We start from the raw sequence: 20,734 nt of genomic DNA, 5'->3' as shown, positions 1-20,734 counted from the left end.
TAACTTAAAAAAATCTATTATAACAACTTTTCTTAAAGTTCCAATTTATTAAATTAAAAGCTAATTTAATAACTCGAGATAATTATTGTCGATATTTATTATTATATTTATTTCATCGTGTCACAGTAAAACCAGAATCATTTTATCTGTAAAGATATTTATTTTTTAAAATTGATGCAAGTATTTTTTTATATACTTGGGAATAAAGAAAAAAATAATTTATATTTAGAATATATGAGAAAATTAAAATATTAAACACTTTTTTTTAATAAAAATAAAATTGTTCAACACATTACTGTCTCTTGGAAAAAAAATACCATCTTATCTAAATATGTGATTGGATGGGGACACCTGGCAATTAAACTGTGGAGACACGAACAAAAATAGGATTTTTTTATTAATAAAAAAAAAAAAAAAAAAAAAAGAGAAAAGGAGATTTGATGGAAGGACCATCCTAGGTGGTCGATATTGGAGGTATCCACTCATCAGTACTTGCTAAAGCGTCGGCTGATCTGGCATGAAACAAAAGTCAAATAGTGATGACGTGTTCATTACTACAAAACAGCGTCGTTTGGTGGTATGGTGGCTATAACACTTAATTTTGTTATTTTTTTTCCTCAAATTTCATTTTAATTTCGACGTGCGTTATATAATCATAAAATTAAACATGAAAAACGTGTTGTATTTCTTACCATATTATAAATTTTCATTTGAAAAATTCCTAAAACGTTATTTTTATTTTTTTAATATACTCTTTATTTATATGTTTTTTTTAATAAATTATAAAATACTAAAAATTAATTTTATTAAAATTAGTGAATTTACATACATTTTTTATATTGCTATTTTTTAAAATTAGTAGACAACATTTAAATTTACAAATAATATTTCCATATAAATTTTTAGAAAAAAAATAATTTTGAAATATTTATAAAAGATATTTAAAATTAACAAAACCATACAATTATGTAATTTAACCATTAATTTCTAAAATTTATCTAAAATATATAATATAAAATATTACCAAATTTTGGTGGGGACCACACAGGCGGTGTCAGTTCCGTTCCGTTCCGTTTCATCTCCGTCTTCATCTGATATCACTGTGTCTATATGACCCTCAGAAAAGAATAAATTCAGCATTTTGAACTTTTTTTTTTTTTTTGTTTTTTTTTTTTGTAATTATTAATAATTATTTATTTAATTTTTATTTTCTTGTTCCTATTTCCGTTTCCAAATTTGCCATCTCTGTGTTTCGTCGTCTGCTCTGTTCTTTCTTGTTTCTCAGCCGCTTATGCTTTGAACCAAACATGGCCACAGAATTCTCCAAGTTCCGTAGTGCCTTTTCCCAAATACGGAAACGACCAACAGGCAATTACCAATTAACCCTTTTGGGTTCTCTTTGATTTCCTAATTTGACTCTCCACTTGCCAAACACAACCCAGAGCAAAAACCTGGTGGTGGGTTTCATACATATTACACAACTGGAAGCTCTCGAGCTAAATGGTTTTGAAGATCGGAACCTTCCAGACGTCCAGCACGGCGGTGGGGATGGGATGTATTATGCTTAGAATTGACTATTCCAGGCTTTTTTGGGTTCTTTTCCGCCACTTTTCTTACGAGAATCACGACGGAAAGCCGCACATTTAGTTTCTCTCTGCCGCCTTCGCCGCCGCCACCACCACCACCACCACCGCTTTCATTTGCCCTTTTTTGGGTTCTTTTTTCTTTTCTCGTTTTTGCCCTTTTATCTCTCTGTTATGCCCTTGATTTGTTCGTCGAACATGTTGAAGAACACTCGTAACAGCCCTGATTGGAACTCGGAATTTGGGTACGTTGAAACCGATCCGACATGTCGTTACGGCCGTGTAAGTACTTTTTTTGCTCAATCTTGATTCTCTTTTCTGCATGGAACTTGTTTGTGTGTTGGATTTGAGGTGGGAATATTTTAAGATCATTGATGATTGATTAAGCTTTGTGATGAACTGAAGAACTTGATGAACATTTATATAGTTTGAAGAAGTTTTGGGAAAAGGGGCTATGAAGACAGTGTACAAAGCCATTGATGAGTTTCTTGGAATTGAAGTGGCGTGGAGTCAGGTGAAACTCAATGAAGTTCTCCGGTCATCGGAGGATTTGCAGCGGTTGTATTCGGAAGTTCATCTACTTAGTACGCTTAAGCATGAATCGATCATGCGATTCTACACCTCTTGGATCGATGTCGAACGCAAAACGTTCAACTTCATTACTGAATTGTTTACTTCTGGAACGCTTAGAGAGTAAGTTTTAATCCATGTCTTTAGTATATTTAAGGTTTGGTGTAATGTTGTGAGATCCTACGTTGGTTGCATTCTTTATAAGGGCGTGAAAACTTCTCTCTGGAAAACTGAAAAAGGACAATATTTGGTAACAGTGGGCTTGGGCTGTTATAAATGGTATCAGAGCCAGACTGTGTGACAGCAAGGACGCTGGACCCTTAAGAGGGTGGATTGTTAGATCCTACATCGGTTGGAGAGGGGAACAAAACATTCTTTATAAGGGTGTGGAAACCTCTCCCTACCGGACGCGTTTTAAAACCTTGAGGGGAAGCCCTTGAAGGGAAATCACAGAGAGGATAATATCTACTAGCGGTGGGCTTAGGCTGTTACAAATGATATCAGAGCTAGACACCGAGCGATGTGTCAGTGAGGACGTTGGACTCCTAAGGGGGTGGATTGTGAGATCCTACATCGGTTGGAATAGGGAATGAAAACATTCTTTATAATGGCGTGGGAACCTCTCCCTAACGGACACGTTTTAAAACTTTTAGGGGAAGCCCAAATAAGACAATATTTGCGAGTGGTGGGCTTGGGCTGTTATAAATGGTATTAGAGTATGAGCGGTGTGATAGCGAGAACGCTGGACCCTTAAGGGGGTGGATTGTTAGATCCTACATCGGTTGGAGAGGGGAACAAAACATTCTTTATAAGGTTGTGGAAACCTCTCCGTAGCAGACGCGTTTTAAAACCTTGAGGGGACAGCCCAAAGAGGACAATATTTGCTAGCGGTGGGCTTGGACTTGGGTTTTAGAAATAGTATGAAAGCTAGACACCGGACGGTGTGCTAACGAGGACACTGGGCCCCCAAGGGGTGGATTGTGAGATCCCGCAGCGGTTGAAGAGGGGAACGAAACATTCTTTATAAGGGTGTGGAGACCTCTCCCGCGTTTTAAAACCGTGAGGGGAAGCCATTTAAGGGAAAGCCCAAAGAGGACAATATATGCTAGCGGTGAGCTTGGACTGTTACAAATGTGATGATCTATAACAATCTTCTTACTTCTGCAGATATGTAAAGAAGTATAGGCGAGTCGATATCAGAGCCATTAAGAGCTGGGCGCGCCAGATTCTACGCGGGCTCGTTTATTTGCATGAGCACGACCCTCCGATAATACACAGAGATTTGAAGTGCGATAATATCTTTGTAAACGGCCATCTTGGACAAGTCAAGATTGGTGACTTGGGGCTTGCAGCTATACTCCATGGTTCCAGATCTGCTCACAGTGTTATAGGTTCGAATCCATCGTTATTCTATTACCAAAGACTTACGGATTCTATGATTGATAATTAATCTCGAGCTTTTTGCAGGCACACCGGAGTTTATGGCGCCAGAATTATACGAGGAAGATTACAACGAGCTGGTTGATGTCTACTCGTTCGGCATGTGTGTTCTGGAGATGCTTACTTCCGAGTACCCGTATAGCGAGTGTTCTAATCCAGCACAGATTTACAAGAAAGTCACGTCGGTAAGGGAACACGGGTTGAGAATCGATATCGGTTTCGTTAAGGGAACAAGAATCGAATACCTACACTACTCTTTCTTTATGCAGGGGAAGCTGCCAGCAGCATTGTACAAGATTCACGACGCGGAAGCACAGAGATTTATTAAGAAATGTTTGGTACCGGTATCGATGAGGGCGTCTGCTAAGGAACTCTTGGCCGATCCGTTTCTGAAGGTCGATGGAGATAGACCTTTGTCGATCGAGAGGAATCAAAACCAGAAGCCATTTCTAAATGCCAAAGAGATGGAGAAATTGCACTTCGGTGAAGGTTTAAACAGGACGAACATGACGATCACCGGGAAGCTGAACCCCGAAGACGATACGCTCTTTCTTAGAGTTCAGATTGCTGATAAAGATGGTAACTTTTCGCATTTTCCGTGCTACAGCGTCGAGATTTTACTGTCAACCTGATGCTTGACCTGTCTGCAGGCTCTCTTAGGAACATATACTTCCCGTTCGACATAGTTAACGACACAGCGTTAGACGTAGCAATGGAGATGGTGAAAGAATTGGAGATCTCCGATTGGGAGCCGTTCGAAATAGCGGACATGATCGAAGGAGAGATATCAGCTCTGGTTCCAAACTGGAATAGAAGCGAGTTACCCAACCATAGACTCGGTTTCAGCTATTCAGAAGAAGACGATGATGCAGCTCATCGTACTCTCCGCTCCATCTCCTCGTCGTCCCGAGCAACAACTTTGAGTCTCATCACCTCTCCTAAAACAAATCAAAACATATCAAATGGTTTAAGTTGGTTCCCAGGTATGGCTCAAGATTTCATTTTACTGGTTTTAACGCTACGACGCCTAACACGACGCCCCGACCACTTTTTTCAGATGAAACGCTCGATGATAGCAGCTCACAGTGCTCATCGGCGTCGGGAAAATACTCGAACTTGAATTACGTCAGCAGCGACGAGTACGAGACCGGTATGAGTTCAGTCCGGGTAGATCAACATAACAACATCAATAAGATTCAAAACTCCTCAAGATTTTGTCCTGTTGAGAGCCGCAAAAACAAGGATTTCATGGCTGGGCTTCTATACAAGCAGAGCCAATGTGCGGTAGCAGGGTCATCTCAAGGAGCTACCTCTGGTCGCAAAGACAAGAGGGGAACGGACGGCCGGACATTAACAAGGAACAGGTCTCTAGTAGATGTACATAGCCAATTGCTGCATCGTTCGTTGGTCGAGGAAGTGAATCGAAGACGGTTATTCAAGACGGTTGGAGCGGTCGAAAGCATCGGGTTTCAAGCACCTTGTGAGGTTTCTTCCAGCAAAAGGGTTTCGAGTAGGCTACCGATCGGGAACCGAAGTAGCGATGTAGCGAGAACGAGGAGAAACGACGATATTAGGTGGGAAGTTGTTGGAAGGAGAACATGAAGGTAGTAAGATGGCTTGAGTTATTTGGGTGTTTTTGTATGTATAATGTGTGTGCTTGTTTTGTTTTTCGGCTAGTGTCACGGTCATGCTTGTCTAAGGCGTGTTGTGATATCTCGCTCCTTCCAGAAACGATGTTATATTTGTTTGCAAATCTCTCCCTCACTTCATCTTATTGACATGTATTTCTTTCATTCGCGTCGAGTATAACCGTCTAAGTCCATCGCTAACATATATTGTCCGCTTTAACAGTCTAAGCGGGTCGTGAAATCTACCACGCGCACTTAAATGTCTTCCTAATTTGAAAAACAATTTAAAAATTTGTATTTCCTTTAAAAAAAAAAAAATAATAAAAACATGTTTTATCTCATAATTTGTTCAAATTATTAATTTTGTATATGAAATTTTAAAAATTAAATTGGTATTTCTGTATTGAACGAATTCAACCTATAAAAGGTGGGTTGGGGATTTGGCGCGAAGGTTTTTGTTTCGACTATTGAAACCAAAATACTCCGTACTCCCGAGGATGGAGGGGGAGCGAATGGCGGTAACGGAGGTTAGGGTTCCGGTGATGGAAGAGAGAAGGTGAGTTGCCATGGAAATGCTTTTGAAGCGGAGATTGAACATGTGCATTGCGACGAAAACCTGAGGGGGATCCTAATGGTATATTACGATAGTAGTTATTTAGTTTTCAATCTGAATCTTGTACGATTGCTGCTTGTGTTTTCGTTTTTCGCTTTCTTTTCCTTGCCGTTTCTTCTCTGTTGCTTTGATCATTCGCTTACTCCGGATTCTTGTGATGACGATTTGCTGAAGGTTTCTCTCCGTCCTCTCCTTAATTTTTCTGGTAAATGAATTTATATGCGTTATTGATGATCAAAATTGGTCTCACCTTTTCGGTGTTTACTTCTTTGGTAGAGTGCGAATCACAAACTTTAGGAAACTAGTATGGCGTTTTTTTTTTTTTTTTGGATAAATATAGAATGAGTGAGTTGAGTAATGGATGGTCGGAGGCTTTACGCAAAGGTGTTGCTATGTATTGAACGAGCTTGAAATCAACTGTGATGCTTTTGTCATTTCGACCTAGAGATTTCGATGTTGAAGGGGCCGCTGTTTAATGGAGTTTGTTTTTCTGATGAATGACGTTCTAATGGAATTGGTTTGAAATTTTGTGATAGGAATGTGATTTTTTCACCATTTAATCATTGATCTACGTTTTCCATTATATTATATTTATGGTTGAGAAATATAACAAGCACTTGGAAATTTCTCAGAAGAGAAACCAAATAACTGTGCAGAAATATTAGCAAGTATGATGACATAACCGCCATATATTTGGACCATTTGGTCTTAAAACTTGATCCAAACTGTAAGAGTATAGCCTACATTTGAGATCCCGTGCAAGGCATCTGGCCAACTTTTGAAGGTACAACTTCATACCAGGAATAGAAAAAGAGGTTAATCTACAAAGACGTCATGAATTATAGCGCTCTATTTTCTGGACCACTTCCGTGCCTTTTGAGCTTGAACACCATCATAATATTAGACCGCATTTTCTATTTGCTTGCTATAGTTGTATTGATATATTAGAGTTCACAGTTCTCTCTTCTACTAACTTGATTTGATTTGATTTGATTTGATTTTTATCTTTGTTATATTTCCATGTAATAGGAGATGAATTATCAATTGGATTTATGGAATTGTGCTAGTTAGCTCGAGGATAAAAGTCTAAGCTAATCAGGATATTTCTACCGTCTCTGTTGAAAACAGAGCAGGTCTTCCAACTTCACTCAGTAACTCACCTAGTTGATCCCATGTTCAAGGGCGATAAGATTTTGTTTAAGAAATTCCAGCAACTAATTTTGAACCTTTTTGTGTCATGGGTTGATTTCTTTGTTGCTCACTTCAGCTGGTCTTAGCCAAAAGGCTGAGAGAGGCATAAGGTTGCTTTCTTCGTGAAAATTGCTTCCAAGTAAATGTTTGGTCTGGCTCATAGAAGAGGATATCGTGTTTTTAGATTTAGGTCATTTGTTCCATTAAGTGTAAATTTTCATTTTCATTTCTACTGAAAGATATTTATGTGTGATTGTTTACATGCTGTTTCGCTGCCCTTTCTTTCGTATCTGTTGATATTTTGTGCAATGAAGCTGCAAGTGAATGAAATGTATATATATATATATATATATTAAAATCATTTAATTATCTTAAAAGAAACTAAATACATCTATTTCCTTAATGAATTTTAACCCAACACTTCCTTACCAATTTTTTTTTTTTTTTTTTTTATCATCTGGGTTTGGTTTAAATTTTGTTTTTGAGTTCTTATTGTGGTAATTCCAGCTACAGTCGTGCAATATTGAAGAATGGTGAAAGTAAATGATTGTAAAACGGCTTCCGAGAAGTATGAACCATCGGTTGCTTAAAAATGATGGAAGAATATCAAGTAGGAGTGGAGGGCCAGGTTTCTAAAGGGGATCTCTGATACACGCATCCATGGAACCATGATCACAAAACAGATAAGTCTCTTTCCATCCCTTCAACTATTTTTGTTCCATAACTCATTAAATTATGCGTTGAATTGAAGAAGAGATGTCGATAGTTCGTAATTCCTTTATAAAATTCAGTGATACTCTTTCCATTGAGCTACATGGATCGTCGAAATAAATCTAAGCATAACGAATTTACTCACGATCAAGGTCGGACATATGGCAGACAGGTTAAAATAGTATGGAGCACTAAGGTTTGGGTTTTCTGATCACCATGGTGCGTCTCTCCGATGTGGGACACTCGCGCCTTGCACGGTATACCATACATTATTCTTGATAAATTTAATCATGCCTATTTGGTATTTAAAATTTTAATATGTTTTCAAACTTTTAATTTTTTAATTCAGTGTGTAAGTTTACATTGATACATGTGTAATCATGAGGTATTGAAACCTTCACGAAGATTTATGGAAATGGCATTGGCATTCAAATAATATTAATTATTAAGCGTGAACTTATTTTAGGCTCAATATAATAAGAGGTAGGTGGATCTGTTGATCAAAGTTTGCACACATCCACCCGTGGTTCCAAAAGTATTTTGGGGCATTATTATTATTATTATGATTATGATTATTATTTTTAAATTGTTTCTGATTTGAGTTCGTACGGTTTTTTCTTTGTTTTATATTGTAGGTATCCTCAGACGCGTGGATATGCGTTCTCAATAGGATGATTTCGAACCAAAGGTGAAATTTCCCTCCTGCCCTTGATTTCTTCCATTTTCTTGGTTTCTTTTTTCTTAAGAAATCAAATTTAATCTTAAATTTTAAAATGTGTTAACTATTTCTATCCCCCAATTTGAAACTTTAATCAACTTTAATTAACATAACTTTGAAAAATCTTATAAATTTGAATAAAAACATGTCTTTAATGACATTCTTTTTAAACCCTGTCGTTTTTGGTCCTGAATGTACTACAATTCCATGAAGTATATATGACAATATTTTTTTAATGAAATTTTAAATCTCTTTTTTAAATTTAAGAATAAAATTACAATTTGATGAAATTAAAAATTAGAGTAAATTTACTAAAATTTTCTCTTTCTTTTTATTCATTTAAATTTTAAAATTCGACTTTATTTTTTAACAAAACGACTAAATACTAAAAAAAAAAGATAAATAATAGTTGGAAGAAAAGTTCAATGAACCCACACCGTATGAAAAAAGAATTAATATTGGCTATTGCGTAAGTCGGCTTTGTTCTATGTTTTAGCTGTTAAATAACCATGCAATATTTGATGCTAACTCAATAATATATAAGATCTCAACTAGGATTAATTAATTCATAGACTTTATAAATTTTTTTTAATTATTATTTTTATAATATTATATTATGTTATTTACATCCTAATTTTAAAAATGAGTTTATAACATGAAATTATGTATTTTTCAAAGTCTTCATCATTTTTAATGTAACTTGTAAATTTTAAAATTTGTAATTGAAAGCCTGAAATGACTACCTTATATGTAAAAAAACAAATTTGTATACTTAAATCCATTTGATCAATTGAAATATTTTAAATTTGTATTTTAGGACAGCCACATTTTAGATTGTATTATTTATTTATTGAAACAAAATTTAACAAATAATTCTTTTTTCCTTTTTTACTAAAAGAAAATTAATTTTTTCAATAATTATTTAGTTTTATGGTCTAAATTGTAATTTTTCCTTTGAATTTCTATTTTCGTATCCTTGACCAAAAGCCGCCCTAATTCTTTCTCAAAATCTTCCTATTCTTACCATTTTATATTTGTCAGAAAGACAATCCCAAAATCTGAAATGATCAAACCAAAGCCAGATATACGAAAGAAAATCGGTCAGTTTCCAACTTTAGCTCGAAAACGACATGTTTCACCGTCGTTTAATGTCCAAGTTCAACCTCAATTAATTTCAGCCGTCGTAGCACGGCGCCGACGTGGCAGACTTAACAAACGTGTCCTTTACCTAGCCAATCACAATATAACAAGTACCCTTAATCCAAATCTTTATTAAATAATTAAATTTAATAATGAATTAAATCAGTAAATTCCCATTCCCAAGGTTGCTTCTGCCTCCACGTCGCTGGATTCCCTTTCTCTCTTAATTATTTTTAAATTTTAAATTATTAAATAACTAATTCTCCATTTGCTGTGCGATTCCAGAAAGCTCAGCCAATAAAATTCCCAAAAAAAAAAAAAAAAAAAAAAAAAACATTAATAATATAGAAATTCCATTTTCACCATTTTCGCTTTCTTCAAAATTTTCTCTATATTAACTGTTCTCTCTCTCTCTTTCCACAATCATTTTCGAAATCTCTTTGGGTGATTTCTGTTCTCGGCTTCTGACCGATCATCTCTTTAATTTCCGTTCGATCTCTGGCCATCTGCCGCCGCAAGATGCCGGAGATCGAACCCTCTCCCCCCGATAACGATGCCTTATTTGGCAGGTATGAGCTCGGCAAGCTCCTTGGCTGCGGCGCCTTTGCCAAGGTCTACCATGCCCGCGACCTCCATTCCGGCCAAAGCGTCGCCATCAAAGTCATCAACAAGAAGAAGATCAACGGCTCAATCCTAATGCTCAACATCAAGCGGGAGATCACCATCATGCGCCATCTCCGCCACCCTCACATCGTCAAACTCCTTGAGATCCTCGCTACCAAATCCAAGATCTACTTTGTTATGGAGTTCGTCAGAGGCGGTGAGCTCTTCGCTAAGATCGCCATTGGCAGGTTCAGCGAGAATCTCAGCCGGAAATTCTTCCGCCAGTTGATCTCCGCCGTTGGATTCTGTCACGCGCGTGGGATCTACCACCGCGATTTGAAGCCGGAGAATCTCCTCGTCGATGAGAATGCGAATCTCAAGGTTTCCGACTTCGGTCTCAGTGCGGTTACGGATCAGATCCGCGCCGATGGCCTTTTGCACACTCTCTGTGGAACTCCGGCGTATGTCGCGCCGGAGATTTTATCGAAGAAGGGATACGACGGTGCGAAAATCGATGTGTGGTCATGTGGTGTGACTCTCTTCGTCTTGAACGCCGGTTACCTTCCGTTCAACGATTCGAATCTAATGGTGTTGTATAAGAAGATTTACAGGGGGGATTATCGGTGCCCTAAATGGATGTCGCCTGATCTCCAGAGGTTTCTGTCACGACTTCTCGATACGAATCCCCAAACCAGGATCACCATCAATGAGATTCTGAATGATCCGTGGTTCACAAATGGAGGAGATACAGACATCAATTTCTACGATGATTACGAGGTCAAATCGGAAGCGAAGGTCGAATCTCCATTGAAGAACTTAAACGCATTCGACATTATATCGTTCTCGTCGGGATTAGATCTGTCTGGTTTGTTCGACGATTCGCAATACGCAGTGGAGGACAGTGAGCGATTCGTACTGGCGGAGTCGCCGGAAAAGATCCTGGAAGAGGTGGAGGAATTCGCTAGGTCTGAGAATTTGAAGGTTAAGAAACAGAGAGAATTTTTAGTTGAATTGTTTGGACAGAATCATAATTTTTCTATCCGGATAGAAATTTTCCGGTTGATCAACGGATTGGCGGTGGTGGAAGTGAGAAGAAGAGGTGTCGATGCAGGATCATATAAGCAACTGTTGAAGAAAAAGCTGAAATGTCATCTCATCGACAACGTAGCGTCGACGTCCCGATAGAACTCCGGTGACCGGAACCAGTCAGACGTGGATTTCTTCCGAGCCCAACAGGAAAATTCGGGCAAAAGATAGGAGGTGATTAATATCTTTTCATTATCCCATTGAATTAATAATGATAATAATAATGGAAGAGTAAATAAAGAAAAAAAAAGAGGAATTAAGAGTCCCTATGAAGTAGTTAAGAAGTATATGTTAATGTCATTTTTCATTTGCATTTTGATCGGCTTTTCTCAGCCTTTTTTATGTACATAGTTTTTTTTTTTTTTTTTTCATTTTTTTCAAAAAAAAAAAGTTTTGTATCTAAAGATCCCGCCAATGTTAATATCAACCAAAATTGAATATATTCATCGTATTTTTTTTTCTTTTTTTCATTATGTTTCTTTTTCCTGCTAAATATCTTTGATTCTAAGACAATGGTTCATGGGGGAGTTTTCTAGAATTGAAATTGTTCACATTTTGATACTTGAAAAGCCTAGTTTAAATCTAGTTGTAGAAGTTTTTGTTTTATTTATTTATTTATTTTGAGATTGCGTAGGGACGGAGATTATTTCAATAATTTTATTGCTCGAATTGCCTCGTCTTGCCCCATTGTCAACCTTTCGAGTTAGGAAATGGTATGCTGCTTAAATGTGTGGCCAAAAAATGTTCTGGCCACACGAAAACAACCATCACATATCAACGTCAATAGGTCATAGTTTGCATATATATATATATATATATATATATATATTATAATTAAAAGAAGCATATGAGTTCTTTTATTTACAGTATTTTATTAATTAATTTTATCAATTAACATATAACTATAAACTTTGAATTTTTAACCTTATTTAAAATTGTTATTTGTAAATTTTTAAAATTTTCAAAATTTAGGAACTAAATTTCCTCACAATTGGGAGACTAAATTTGTAAATTAAAAAGTTTTGTATTTAAAAAAATATATATATGGTGAGAGAGAGGCAAGTGGGAAGAAGGGGAAGAAGAAGAAGAATATGGTTTCTGAGGGTGGAAATGTTGAATTAGAAAATTAGTGAATGATTAAAGGGTTGGGGTCCCACACAAAGCTGTAACGTAATGAACAAATCTTTAATCTCAAGGCTCTTAAAGATTCTCATTCCATTATTGCTAATAATAAGTCAGAATCTTCAATTTGAATCATATTGCAAGCAAAAATTTCTCAAGTCTATTCACATAAAAAGAGGCCTCAAAGGAAATTTGAGCATTTTTACCCCTTTTTTTTTTCTGGTACCAGTAACATGGCAACCCATTAACCCTAAACCCTAAACCCTAAACCCTAAACCCTAAACCCTAAACCCTAAACCGCTGATAGATATTGCTTTTTTCTTTTTTTCTCAAAATTTTTAAAACGAGTTTGCTAAGAAGAGGTTTCTACGCTCTTATGGTTCGTTCTCCTCTCCAACCGATGTGGGGTCTCATAATTCACCCCCCTTTGGAACCCTCCTTGTTGGTACTGGTTCCTCTCTCAAATTGATGTGAAATCTCACAATTCACCCCCTTCAAAGCCAACGTCCTTGCAGACACATTGTCAGGGTGTCTGACTCTATACCCCTTTTGTAACATCCCAAGCCCACTGCTAGCAAATATTGTCTTCTTTAAGCTTTCTCTTTTCGGCTTCCTCTCAAGATTTTTAAAAAGCGTCTACTAAGGAGACGTTTCCATACCCTTATAGAGAAGGTTTCGTTCCCCTCTTCGGTCAGGTGGGATTTCACGTCTGAATCATTCAAACGTGTTTCTTCCCTTTTGCCAAACAAACCAAGCCGAATTCCCCTCTGGGCCAACCTGTCATCATAACAAAGCTTAGATTTCATCACACAAATATCTTATACTGAGCTTCTGTCATTTGGCCGAGGTCGAGGCCAAGGCTTTCGTTGCTGCTGCTGCTCGTGCTCACCTCGCCAAACCCATACAATATCCTGTAGGGCTGGCCTTATGTCCTCTTTCAATATCTTCTGATATTCCAATGTGTCTCCATTTGATTTTTTCATTTCCACCAAATAAAAAGATGGAGTAACCTCATAGATCTCTGTATCAATGGACAATACCCCTTTTTTCCCCTCTGTTAGTGCCTCAAGCCTCAGTAGGCCTGCTTCTTTCTTCTGCACTCGAAACCGAACAAGTTTAGCAATTTCTTCTAGTTTCGAGAGAAGAACAGAGGCCGGTTTTCTACAAGTAAACAACGTTTCTTTCTTCCTTGAATCGTCTTCAAATAAACTCGATAGGTCGAACCCTGTCGAAAGGGAGACGAGGTCGAAAGCATTCAAAGTTGGAGGTCTATCCATCTCTTGATTTCCATCTGAAACAGCCGCTATAGCATCATCTTTTGTTCCACTTCTTACATTCATAGATCTCAATCCTTTTTTGAACCAAGAACTCTGTCTTATCATTGCTATGGAAGTCCTCGTAACGGGGTTTGGATCAAGCATCCGACTTAGCAGCCTCCGCATTTCACGAGGGAACCAACTAGGACATTTATAGTCTGCTTTCTCAATCTTCCTATACATCTCCATTAAATTCGAGTCGTGGAACGGGAGATAACCTGCCAATAAGACAAACAAAACGACTCCACAAGATCAGATATCAGCTTTTGCACCATCATAGCCCTTCCTACTGATAACTTCAGGGGCAACATAAGCCGGTGTGCCACAAATCGTGTGTAGCAACCCATCTCGACGCTTGGACTCGACTAGAGCACTTAGACCAAAATCAGACACCTTAAGATTTTCATTTTCATCAAGCAGTAAGTTCTCAGGCTTTATGTCACGGTGATATACTCCCCTACTGTGACAAAAATCAATAGCATGGATTAATTGATAAAAGTATTTCCAAGCAACATCCTCATTCAGCCTCCCTTTAGCAACTTTGTCAAAGAGCTCACCACCCTTTGCGTATTCCAAAACAAAGTAAATCTTAGTCTTGGTAGCCATAACCTCATACAGATATACAATATTAGGATGTCTAACAAGTCTCATAATAGATATTTCACGCTTAATCCGATCAATTAGCGTAGCCTTCGTAATCTTTCCTTTATCGATCACCTTAATGGCCACGCTTTGGTTGTTTACTGTATTCCGCGCATAATATACCTTAGCAAAGGTTCCTTGGCCTAGCAATCTTCCTAATTCGTAGCTTTGAACCATCACACTAGCCTTATTTTCCATCCCAATCAATCAAATCCTAAAATAGAAAAGCACAGAACAATACCCTAATGTCTACAGGATCAACAATGAAGAACTCATAAATCAAGTACCGATAGAGTAGGCGTTCGCACTCCACGATAACTTGCAGGTAAATTGAGCGTTTGAAAGCAGAGAGCAGATGGGGTTTCCTAATAACAACCCGCCGTCGACCTCACGGTTTCAAATCACGTCTACTAGGGAGAGGATTCCACACCCTTATATGGAATGTTTCGTTCTCCTCGTGTCTACTAGGGAGACGTTACCACACCGTTATAAGAAATACTTCGTTCTCACATCTACTAAAGAGATATTTTCACACGCTTATAAGAAATGTTTTGTTCTCCTCGTGTCTACTAGGGAGAGGTTTCCATACCCTTAAAAGGAATGCTTCGTTCTTCTCTCCAACGTATATGTGATCTCAAGTCTCCCTCCAATGCAAAAGAGTCACCATTCGGCATTCCCTGCAAATACCAACCAGAGAATTGGAGCACCACTAGTTTCTCTTTAATGAAGATCAACCACCACAGCCCACTCTTCTGCCGAAAGCCGGATGGCTCAGCAAGAGCTCCCTGGCTGCAAAGAGAACTGTTCAATCATTCAAATCAATGAACTCCAAATTCAGAAAAGATTACAAGTATTCATATCAAAACGCTTAAAATGCTCAAAACTAATCTCACAAACGCATACACAATCAGAATCGCATCCAAAACACCAACAAGAATTCAGAATCAATTCTCAATCCGTAAGCTATGAGAATCCTCCAAATATTACAGTCTACCGCTTCCCTATTGCTGCGTCCATTTTTATTTCCCCCCTGAGATTAAGACTCTCCATAACCTAAAGAATTTGAAGGAATCATCAAAATTCTAACACAACAGTAAACTGAAGAAGATTGAAACCAAAGAAATTGAAGCAGAGAAACGATAATTATAAGCAAATTGGGAGTCCAAACATTTCCTAATTCTTCAAAACCTTCCAAAAACAGTCGAGTAAATCAATTACCGTCTTGGTTAAGCGAAGAGTCGGCCCGCGGAACGAGAGAATCCCGGGATCGAGGATTAACGGAGAGGATTAAGATCGAAGCTTGGTTTAATTTCGAAAATTGAAAATAAATTTTCAGTGTAGTGCAAACGGGTGGGCCGGAGAACCGGAAGAATTAAGGATAGCTCGACTCGACCAACCGGTCTTTGGGGCTGGGATCATATACAAACAGATGCACGTGTTTCCCATGTGAAACTCCTCTGAGATCGCAACATCTGTTTTGCGATAATTTGATCCGACGGCTCAACTTTAATTTCTAAAAGCCCAGGACTCGATTGTCATGGCCCATAACTTAACAGCCCACAGGACCAATGGGAAATCTTTTCTTAATTAAAAAATATTTCGTTAAATTAAAATTTTAAATATGACATTTGGACTAAATTTTTAAAATTATAAATTTAATCCTCAAATTTTTATATTTTTAAAATTTATAGAGCTATGAGATATAAATTTTAATTTTATATTAATAAATCAATTAAATTTTTAAATATAAATTTAAAAGTTTAATTGTAATTATTATAATGTGTAATTAAGTGGAGATTAATGTATTATTCTTCTCGCGGTTAAAAAATAATTAATTATTATGAAAAAGAAAAAAAAAAAAAGCTTTATATTCTTCTACAGTTTACCATTATACCCTCCCTCCTTAAGCCAATCCTGTGGAAAGCGGTTCGAGGAATACGTCATTAGACAGGTCACGCGCTGCGCATTTACACCACAAGCATCTGCTAAACCGCTATGGATTGTTCACATTTCCAGATTTACCCCTACGTTTCTGTTTAATTTTCAATTTGCACCCCCAAAGAACTGCGTGAAATGAAGTATAAACAAGACCTCAAAAATCGCCATAACTGAAATCCTCAGAGCTTCGTCTAGTAATGGCATTTCTGATCTTCAATGCTTCTGTTTCCAATGCCGATGGTGAGATCACAAGGCGACGAGGCCACTACATGAATCTTGAAAACACCGATCACCTTCACAATCCCGGACAGTCGGGTGAAAATGTTGATCGGGACTTCACCAGAGATCGCGTCGGAGAATAGCTCCGACTTAGCCAGGAGCCGGTCAGCCATCATCGTTAATGTTAGGTTCATTTTCTCAGTCCTGTCGGCCGGCAACCGGCCGGCCGGAATCGGCGCTTCTCCGAGTTCTTCGCCTCTGTAACTCACGACGGCGGTGCTATAGGAGTATTCGAAGGCTACCTTATTCGGATTCTCAACGGAGAGATCAAGCAAGAGAGACAAATTCAGATCGACGCTCAGCCTAGCGGCGTCCAGAGAAATGTTCAGATCGAGCAGAGAAACTGAATCGACGGCGATGGTGGGCCGCTTGGGCTTGAAAGCAGTAAAGGCTAAAATGAGGATCGAAATTACGAGCAGAGTTACAGAGAGCAATACGGGTATGCAAATGCTTCGTAGTTTCCTACTGGGAGCCGCCATTTTAGTGCGCATTCTGAATTCTGTGAGTTATTTAGGGTTCAGATTACCGGCACCGTGGAAGCGGTGGCGGTGACGGTGGCGGTCGCGCCGGAAATGGAATAAAATGCTGAATAAGCGGCGATTATATTATAATTATAATTTTTTTTTGAGAAATTAATAATTATAACTTTGTTTAGTAACCAAAATAAATTTTCCTCTCTTTACCTCTGAAGAATTATGAATTTATAAGTTATTAACTATAGTAATCCCATTTAACTAAAATTATTACCAAAATTTTAACTATTTTCTAAACTCACAAACAATAAATTAAACTATTAAGTATTGCATGGGGATTGAGTCTAGCGTTCATATGGTTCGAGCACCAACTCAAACTAACCAACTTACATCATAAAAGTTAGGTTTGTTAAAATTTAGGTCGTTATTTTTTTTTAAAAGTTTTTAATTTTAAAAACCAACCCGAAGGTGGGGTTATGTCGATGGGTTATAATCGTAAATGATTGATATTTGAGTTTTATAAAATTTTAGTTATTAATGCAAAGTATATTGGAATCGGTATAATTTTTTAAATAATTAAACAAAAACTTAACTAAAAACTGGACGGTTGAGGTGCAACTCTATTCGGGTCGACCCAACCAATTTAAAATTTTCTAAAAAAGAAATTATCCGGCCCACTCAGTCCCAAAAAACCCATAACTCAGCCCATAATTCAGCCCATAACTTTGGTTTATTGGATTAAGAACTTGATTAGATTAAAAATAACTACACAAATAAGGTTTAAATTAGGTTAATTTGTCAATTATGTCTACATTTGCTATTTATAATTACCTTTAAGTCCTCCAAAAAATTAAAAAATATATATATATTTAATAAGAAAAACATTAAAACACGTTTCTCTCTCTTATATTATATGCTCGTAATCTCATTTATTTCTTAATCCCGCTTACTGTAAAAAAAAATAATTAATAATAATAATTATTGCTTTGAGAATAAGAAAACTTTGAGATAATCTAAAAAAATAAAAAATATATATATTTTAGTACTGGAATATAAAATTTGAATATTTAATTTTTAATAATAAAAAATATATACATTAATTATTATTAAATTATTCTCAATTTAACAACAAAAAGAAAAGTCCTTGTCAAATAATTATAATTTGAAATAAAGTTACCAAAAAGCAATATAAACAAGGCAGAAAAAATGAAAATAAAGCAAAATATATATATATATATATATATATATATATATATATATATATATATAACATCTTACAAATTCCACTTAAACAACACCGACAAATTCTTTATTAGTAATTGGTAAATTTCATACTTTTACCTTTCAAGTAAATTACGCACACGGGTAAAAAGAACAGAGAGGATAAAAACTCATTATTGAGTTCCTCAAGTTGAATATTCAAATCCATACGAGTAATTAGTTGGGTTTGCTACAGACCTTCCTGATCTCGCCCTTAGATCCGGTGAGCGGTTGAATGTCTCCCATTTTAATCATTGCCGTTACGAAATCGACATCGAAAATCTTATCATTTTTACTGTATTGTTCTACCAAGGAATCGGTGGAACCGCCATTGTGGAGGACTTGGTCGGAGTGGAGTAAGCCCTTTTGGTTCAAAAGGTTCTTGTAGTAATAGTTATCAAAAAGCTTTGGCGTTGCAACATCTAGAGGGGCAAGATTGTCATCTCCTCCTCTTCTCGGACAGCTGCGTTGTCTTAGCTTTGCAAATGAAGCATCAATGTTGCTCTCGTTGTATATACGGTTCCTAAAGCTAGTGCACCTTGCTAGACCTATCGTGTGGGCCCCTACATCCACAAGAGACCAAATTTGTAATTTAACTGTATAGGAACCTTAAAAAGACGGAGAGCGAGTGACGGCGAAACAATACCAGACAAGGCAACCATGTCTTTAGTGGAGAGGCCTTTAGCACTGAATCGATTGATGAGGTTAGCAAGGGTTGAACTAGGCGGAGGAATGACACCGCTGCTAGCAGCGGAGAAGCTAGCTGTTTTCGAATCTCTTCGTCCTAGTTTCACCTCCCAAGTTGGTCCTCCCAACTAAAATAATTACTTACGGTGAAAAACATAAAAAACAGAGTATTGATTAAAGTATAAAATCCTCTCAACTTAACAACAACTTACAATGTTGACTGAATCACGAGCAGTAAGAGTCAAAATATCAGCACAGGAGACAACACTAGGACAAGCTTTTTCCACACTACTCTTAATAGCTTTTATGACGTCAAAACCTCGAACAGACCTATTATTTGGAGGAGCTGTTTGTTCTCCTTTAAAAGTGGCAGTATCGTCTAAAAGAATTGACCCGTCACATCCCTGTCAAAAAAACGCACAAGTTATAAAGACGACAACAACAACTTAAGCCGACAGTGACGATAAACTTAATAATACATACGTTAACAAAGCAGTCATGGAAGTGGAGACGGAGAAGGGAAGCGCCCATGCGGGTTTCCTTAGCGATGGCGGATTGGACGCCCGAGCGGACGATCGAGAGGAGCTTGGGACAGGTCTTGGAGTAGAAGGAAGTGGAGAGCTGGGCTGAGGAGGTACCCATCAAAAGGAAGACCAGCTGCAAAGCTAAGGCAAAAATCACTACATTCTTTGGGGTATGAGAAGTGGTGATACCCATTTTGGTTGGGAAAGAAGAGGAGTGTGGTGTGGTGGACATGGATTGTGGCTTGACTAAGGGCTCTATTTATACACTTCAAACATGAACAAATAGAGGAAAAGTAGCATTTAATATAAAGATGGGGCCAAATTTTGGTATTGGTCGATTGGTTGATTACCTAATCTTCAAAGACAATGACTCATAATCACATGGATTGGATGCATGTCTACAAAATTAGAGAATATAGATTTACAAAACCAAAAAACGAAGACTTTGTTCGATGAATTATTGATCGTAACGAGATTAAATAATATATAATTTAATGATTGATATATTAAACGCTCAATCGAATATGTATATACTATTTAGTATATCATTGAATTAACGGTTTATTAAAAAAATTTCATACAAAAATTAGAACGATTATTAGTTAACAGTCTAAGCTCATTGCTAGCCGATATTGTTTACTTTGGCTTGTTATAGGGAGAGGTTTTCACACCTTACAAGGAATGTTTAGTTCCCTTCTCGAATCTACGTGGGATCTCACAATTCACCCCTTTTGAGACATAACGTCCTCGTTGACATGTTGTTTAGTGTTCGGCTCTGATATCATTTGTAACGGCCCAAACCCACCTAATAAATAAATAATTTTTAAGTTTTGAAAACGACGGTGTAATATTGAAATTTAAATTTTTAGAAATTATATTAAAAAAATATTTTTTAAAATAATATATTAAAAAATTGTAAAAATTTCATGGAGAATCGAACTAGTCTTAAGTAGAAAATTCTCATTTTTCCTGCAAAAATAAATGAAATTTTTTGTCGGGATGAAGAAGAAATAGGAAACGAGACAGAGACGAAGAAGACTTCTTAATATGAAAAATTATGATTAGACCCATAATTTCCATATCGGTATATATTTTAAATTAAAAAATAAATTTAAACAAAATACACGTGGGATGAAAGGATGGCATGGAATAGACATGGGTGGAGTTGGAGTGTAATTATCTTCAATTATTAAAGCATTAATCCATTAAG

The 20,734-nt window shown here is 37.0% G+C and overlaps 4 protein-coding genes, 1 non-coding gene and 1 pseudogene across 5 annotated transcripts; 3 read left to right on the top strand and 3 right to left on the bottom strand.

The window, feature by feature from the left end:
• The first annotated feature begins 1,214 nt into the window (after nt 1-1,214).
• LOC111777278 (putative serine/threonine-protein kinase WNK4) lies at nt 1,215-5,386 on the top strand. The gene is made up of 7 exons (XM_023656807.2): nt 1,215-1,865; nt 2,011-2,276; nt 3,321-3,544; nt 3,621-3,778; nt 3,863-4,172; nt 4,244-4,576; nt 4,651-5,386. Exons 1-7 carry the CDS (start codon nt 1,758-1,760, stop codon nt 5,193-5,195), a joined length of 1,944 nt encoding a protein of 647 aa, XP_023512575.2. The 5' UTR covers nt 1,215-1,757; the 3' UTR covers nt 5,196-5,386.
• A 276-nt stretch (nt 5,387-5,662) lies between these two features.
• Nucleotides 5,663-8,468, top strand: LOC111777279 (uncharacterized). The gene is made up of 3 exons (XR_015412198.1): nt 5,663-5,855; nt 7,533-7,993; nt 8,372-8,468. It is a non-coding gene; the product is annotated as an uncharacterized LOC111777279 (transcript).
• Nucleotides 8,469-9,959: 1,491 nt separating this feature from the next.
• On the top strand, nt 9,960-11,741 carry LOC147789111 (CBL-interacting serine/threonine-protein kinase 11 pseudogene; annotated as a pseudogene).
• A 713-nt stretch (nt 11,742-12,454) lies between these two features.
• On the bottom strand, nt 12,455-15,695 carry LOC111776710 (CBL-interacting serine/threonine-protein kinase 10). Its single transcript, XM_023656032.2, is given in 2 exon segments — nt 12,455-15,416; nt 15,582-15,695. A coding segment is annotated over 1 exon segment (1,338 nt). The 5' UTR covers nt 14,562-15,416; nt 15,582-15,695; the 3' UTR covers nt 12,455-13,223.
• Nucleotides 15,696-16,492: 797 nt separating this feature from the next.
• Nucleotides 16,493-17,059, bottom strand: LOC111777064 (uncharacterized). Its single transcript, XM_023656504.2, has one exon. It carries the CDS (start codon nt 17,057-17,059, stop codon nt 16,493-16,495), a length of 567 nt encoding a protein of 188 aa, XP_023512272.2.
• Nucleotides 17,060-18,340: 1,281 nt separating this feature from the next.
• LOC111777520 (peroxidase 4) lies at nt 18,341-19,772 on the bottom strand. The gene is made up of 4 exons (XM_023657165.2): nt 19,484-19,772; nt 19,213-19,404; nt 18,960-19,128; nt 18,341-18,876 (listed from the first exon to the last, which is right to left on the bottom strand). Exons 1-4 carry the CDS (start codon nt 19,754-19,756, stop codon nt 18,491-18,493), a joined length of 1,020 nt encoding a protein of 339 aa, XP_023512933.2. The 5' UTR covers nt 19,757-19,772; the 3' UTR covers nt 18,341-18,490.
• Nucleotides 19,773-20,734: the final 962 nt, after the last annotated feature.

Source organism: Cucurbita pepo, chromosome 16, assembly GCF_057944985.1.
Source record: "Cucurbita pepo subsp. pepo isolate OVF chromosome 16, ASM5794498v1, whole genome shotgun sequence".
Classification (NCBI taxonomy): domain Eukaryota; kingdom Viridiplantae; phylum Streptophyta; class Magnoliopsida; order Cucurbitales; family Cucurbitaceae; genus Cucurbita; species Cucurbita pepo.
Note: the sequence above shows the minus strand (reverse complement) of the source record. Positions and strands in the feature narration are given on the sequence as shown.

Bases quoted from the DNA above. Each gene is read 5' to 3' on its own strand.
- LOC111777064 (XM_023656504.2), bottom strand. From the start codon at position 17,059: ATGGCGGCTCCCAGTAGGAAACTACGAAGCATTTGCATACCCGTATTG.
- LOC111777278 (XM_023656807.2), top strand. From the start codon at position 1,758: ATGCCCTTGATTTGTTCGTCGAACATGTTGAAGAACACTCGTAACAGC. The intron at 3,779-3,862 runs GTAAGGGAACAC...TTCTTTATGCAG, and splicing joins TTTACAAGAAAGTCACGTCG to GGGAAGCTGCCAGCAGCATT. The intron at 4,577-4,650 runs GTATGGCTCAAG...CACTTTTTTCAG, and splicing joins TGGTTTAAGTTGGTTCCCAG to ATGAAACGCTCGATGATAGC.
- LOC111777520 (XM_023657165.2), bottom strand. From the start codon at position 19,756: ATGTCCACCACACCACACTCCTCTTCTTTCCCAACCAAAATGGGTATC. The intron at 19,405-19,483 runs GTATGTATTATT...TTTTTTTGACAG, and splicing joins TCCATGACTGCTTTGTTAAC to GGATGTGACGGGTCAATTCT. The intron at 18,877-18,959 runs GTATTGTTTCGC...TTGTGGATGTAG, and splicing joins AGACATGGTTGCCTTGTCTG to GGGCCCACACGATAGGTCTA.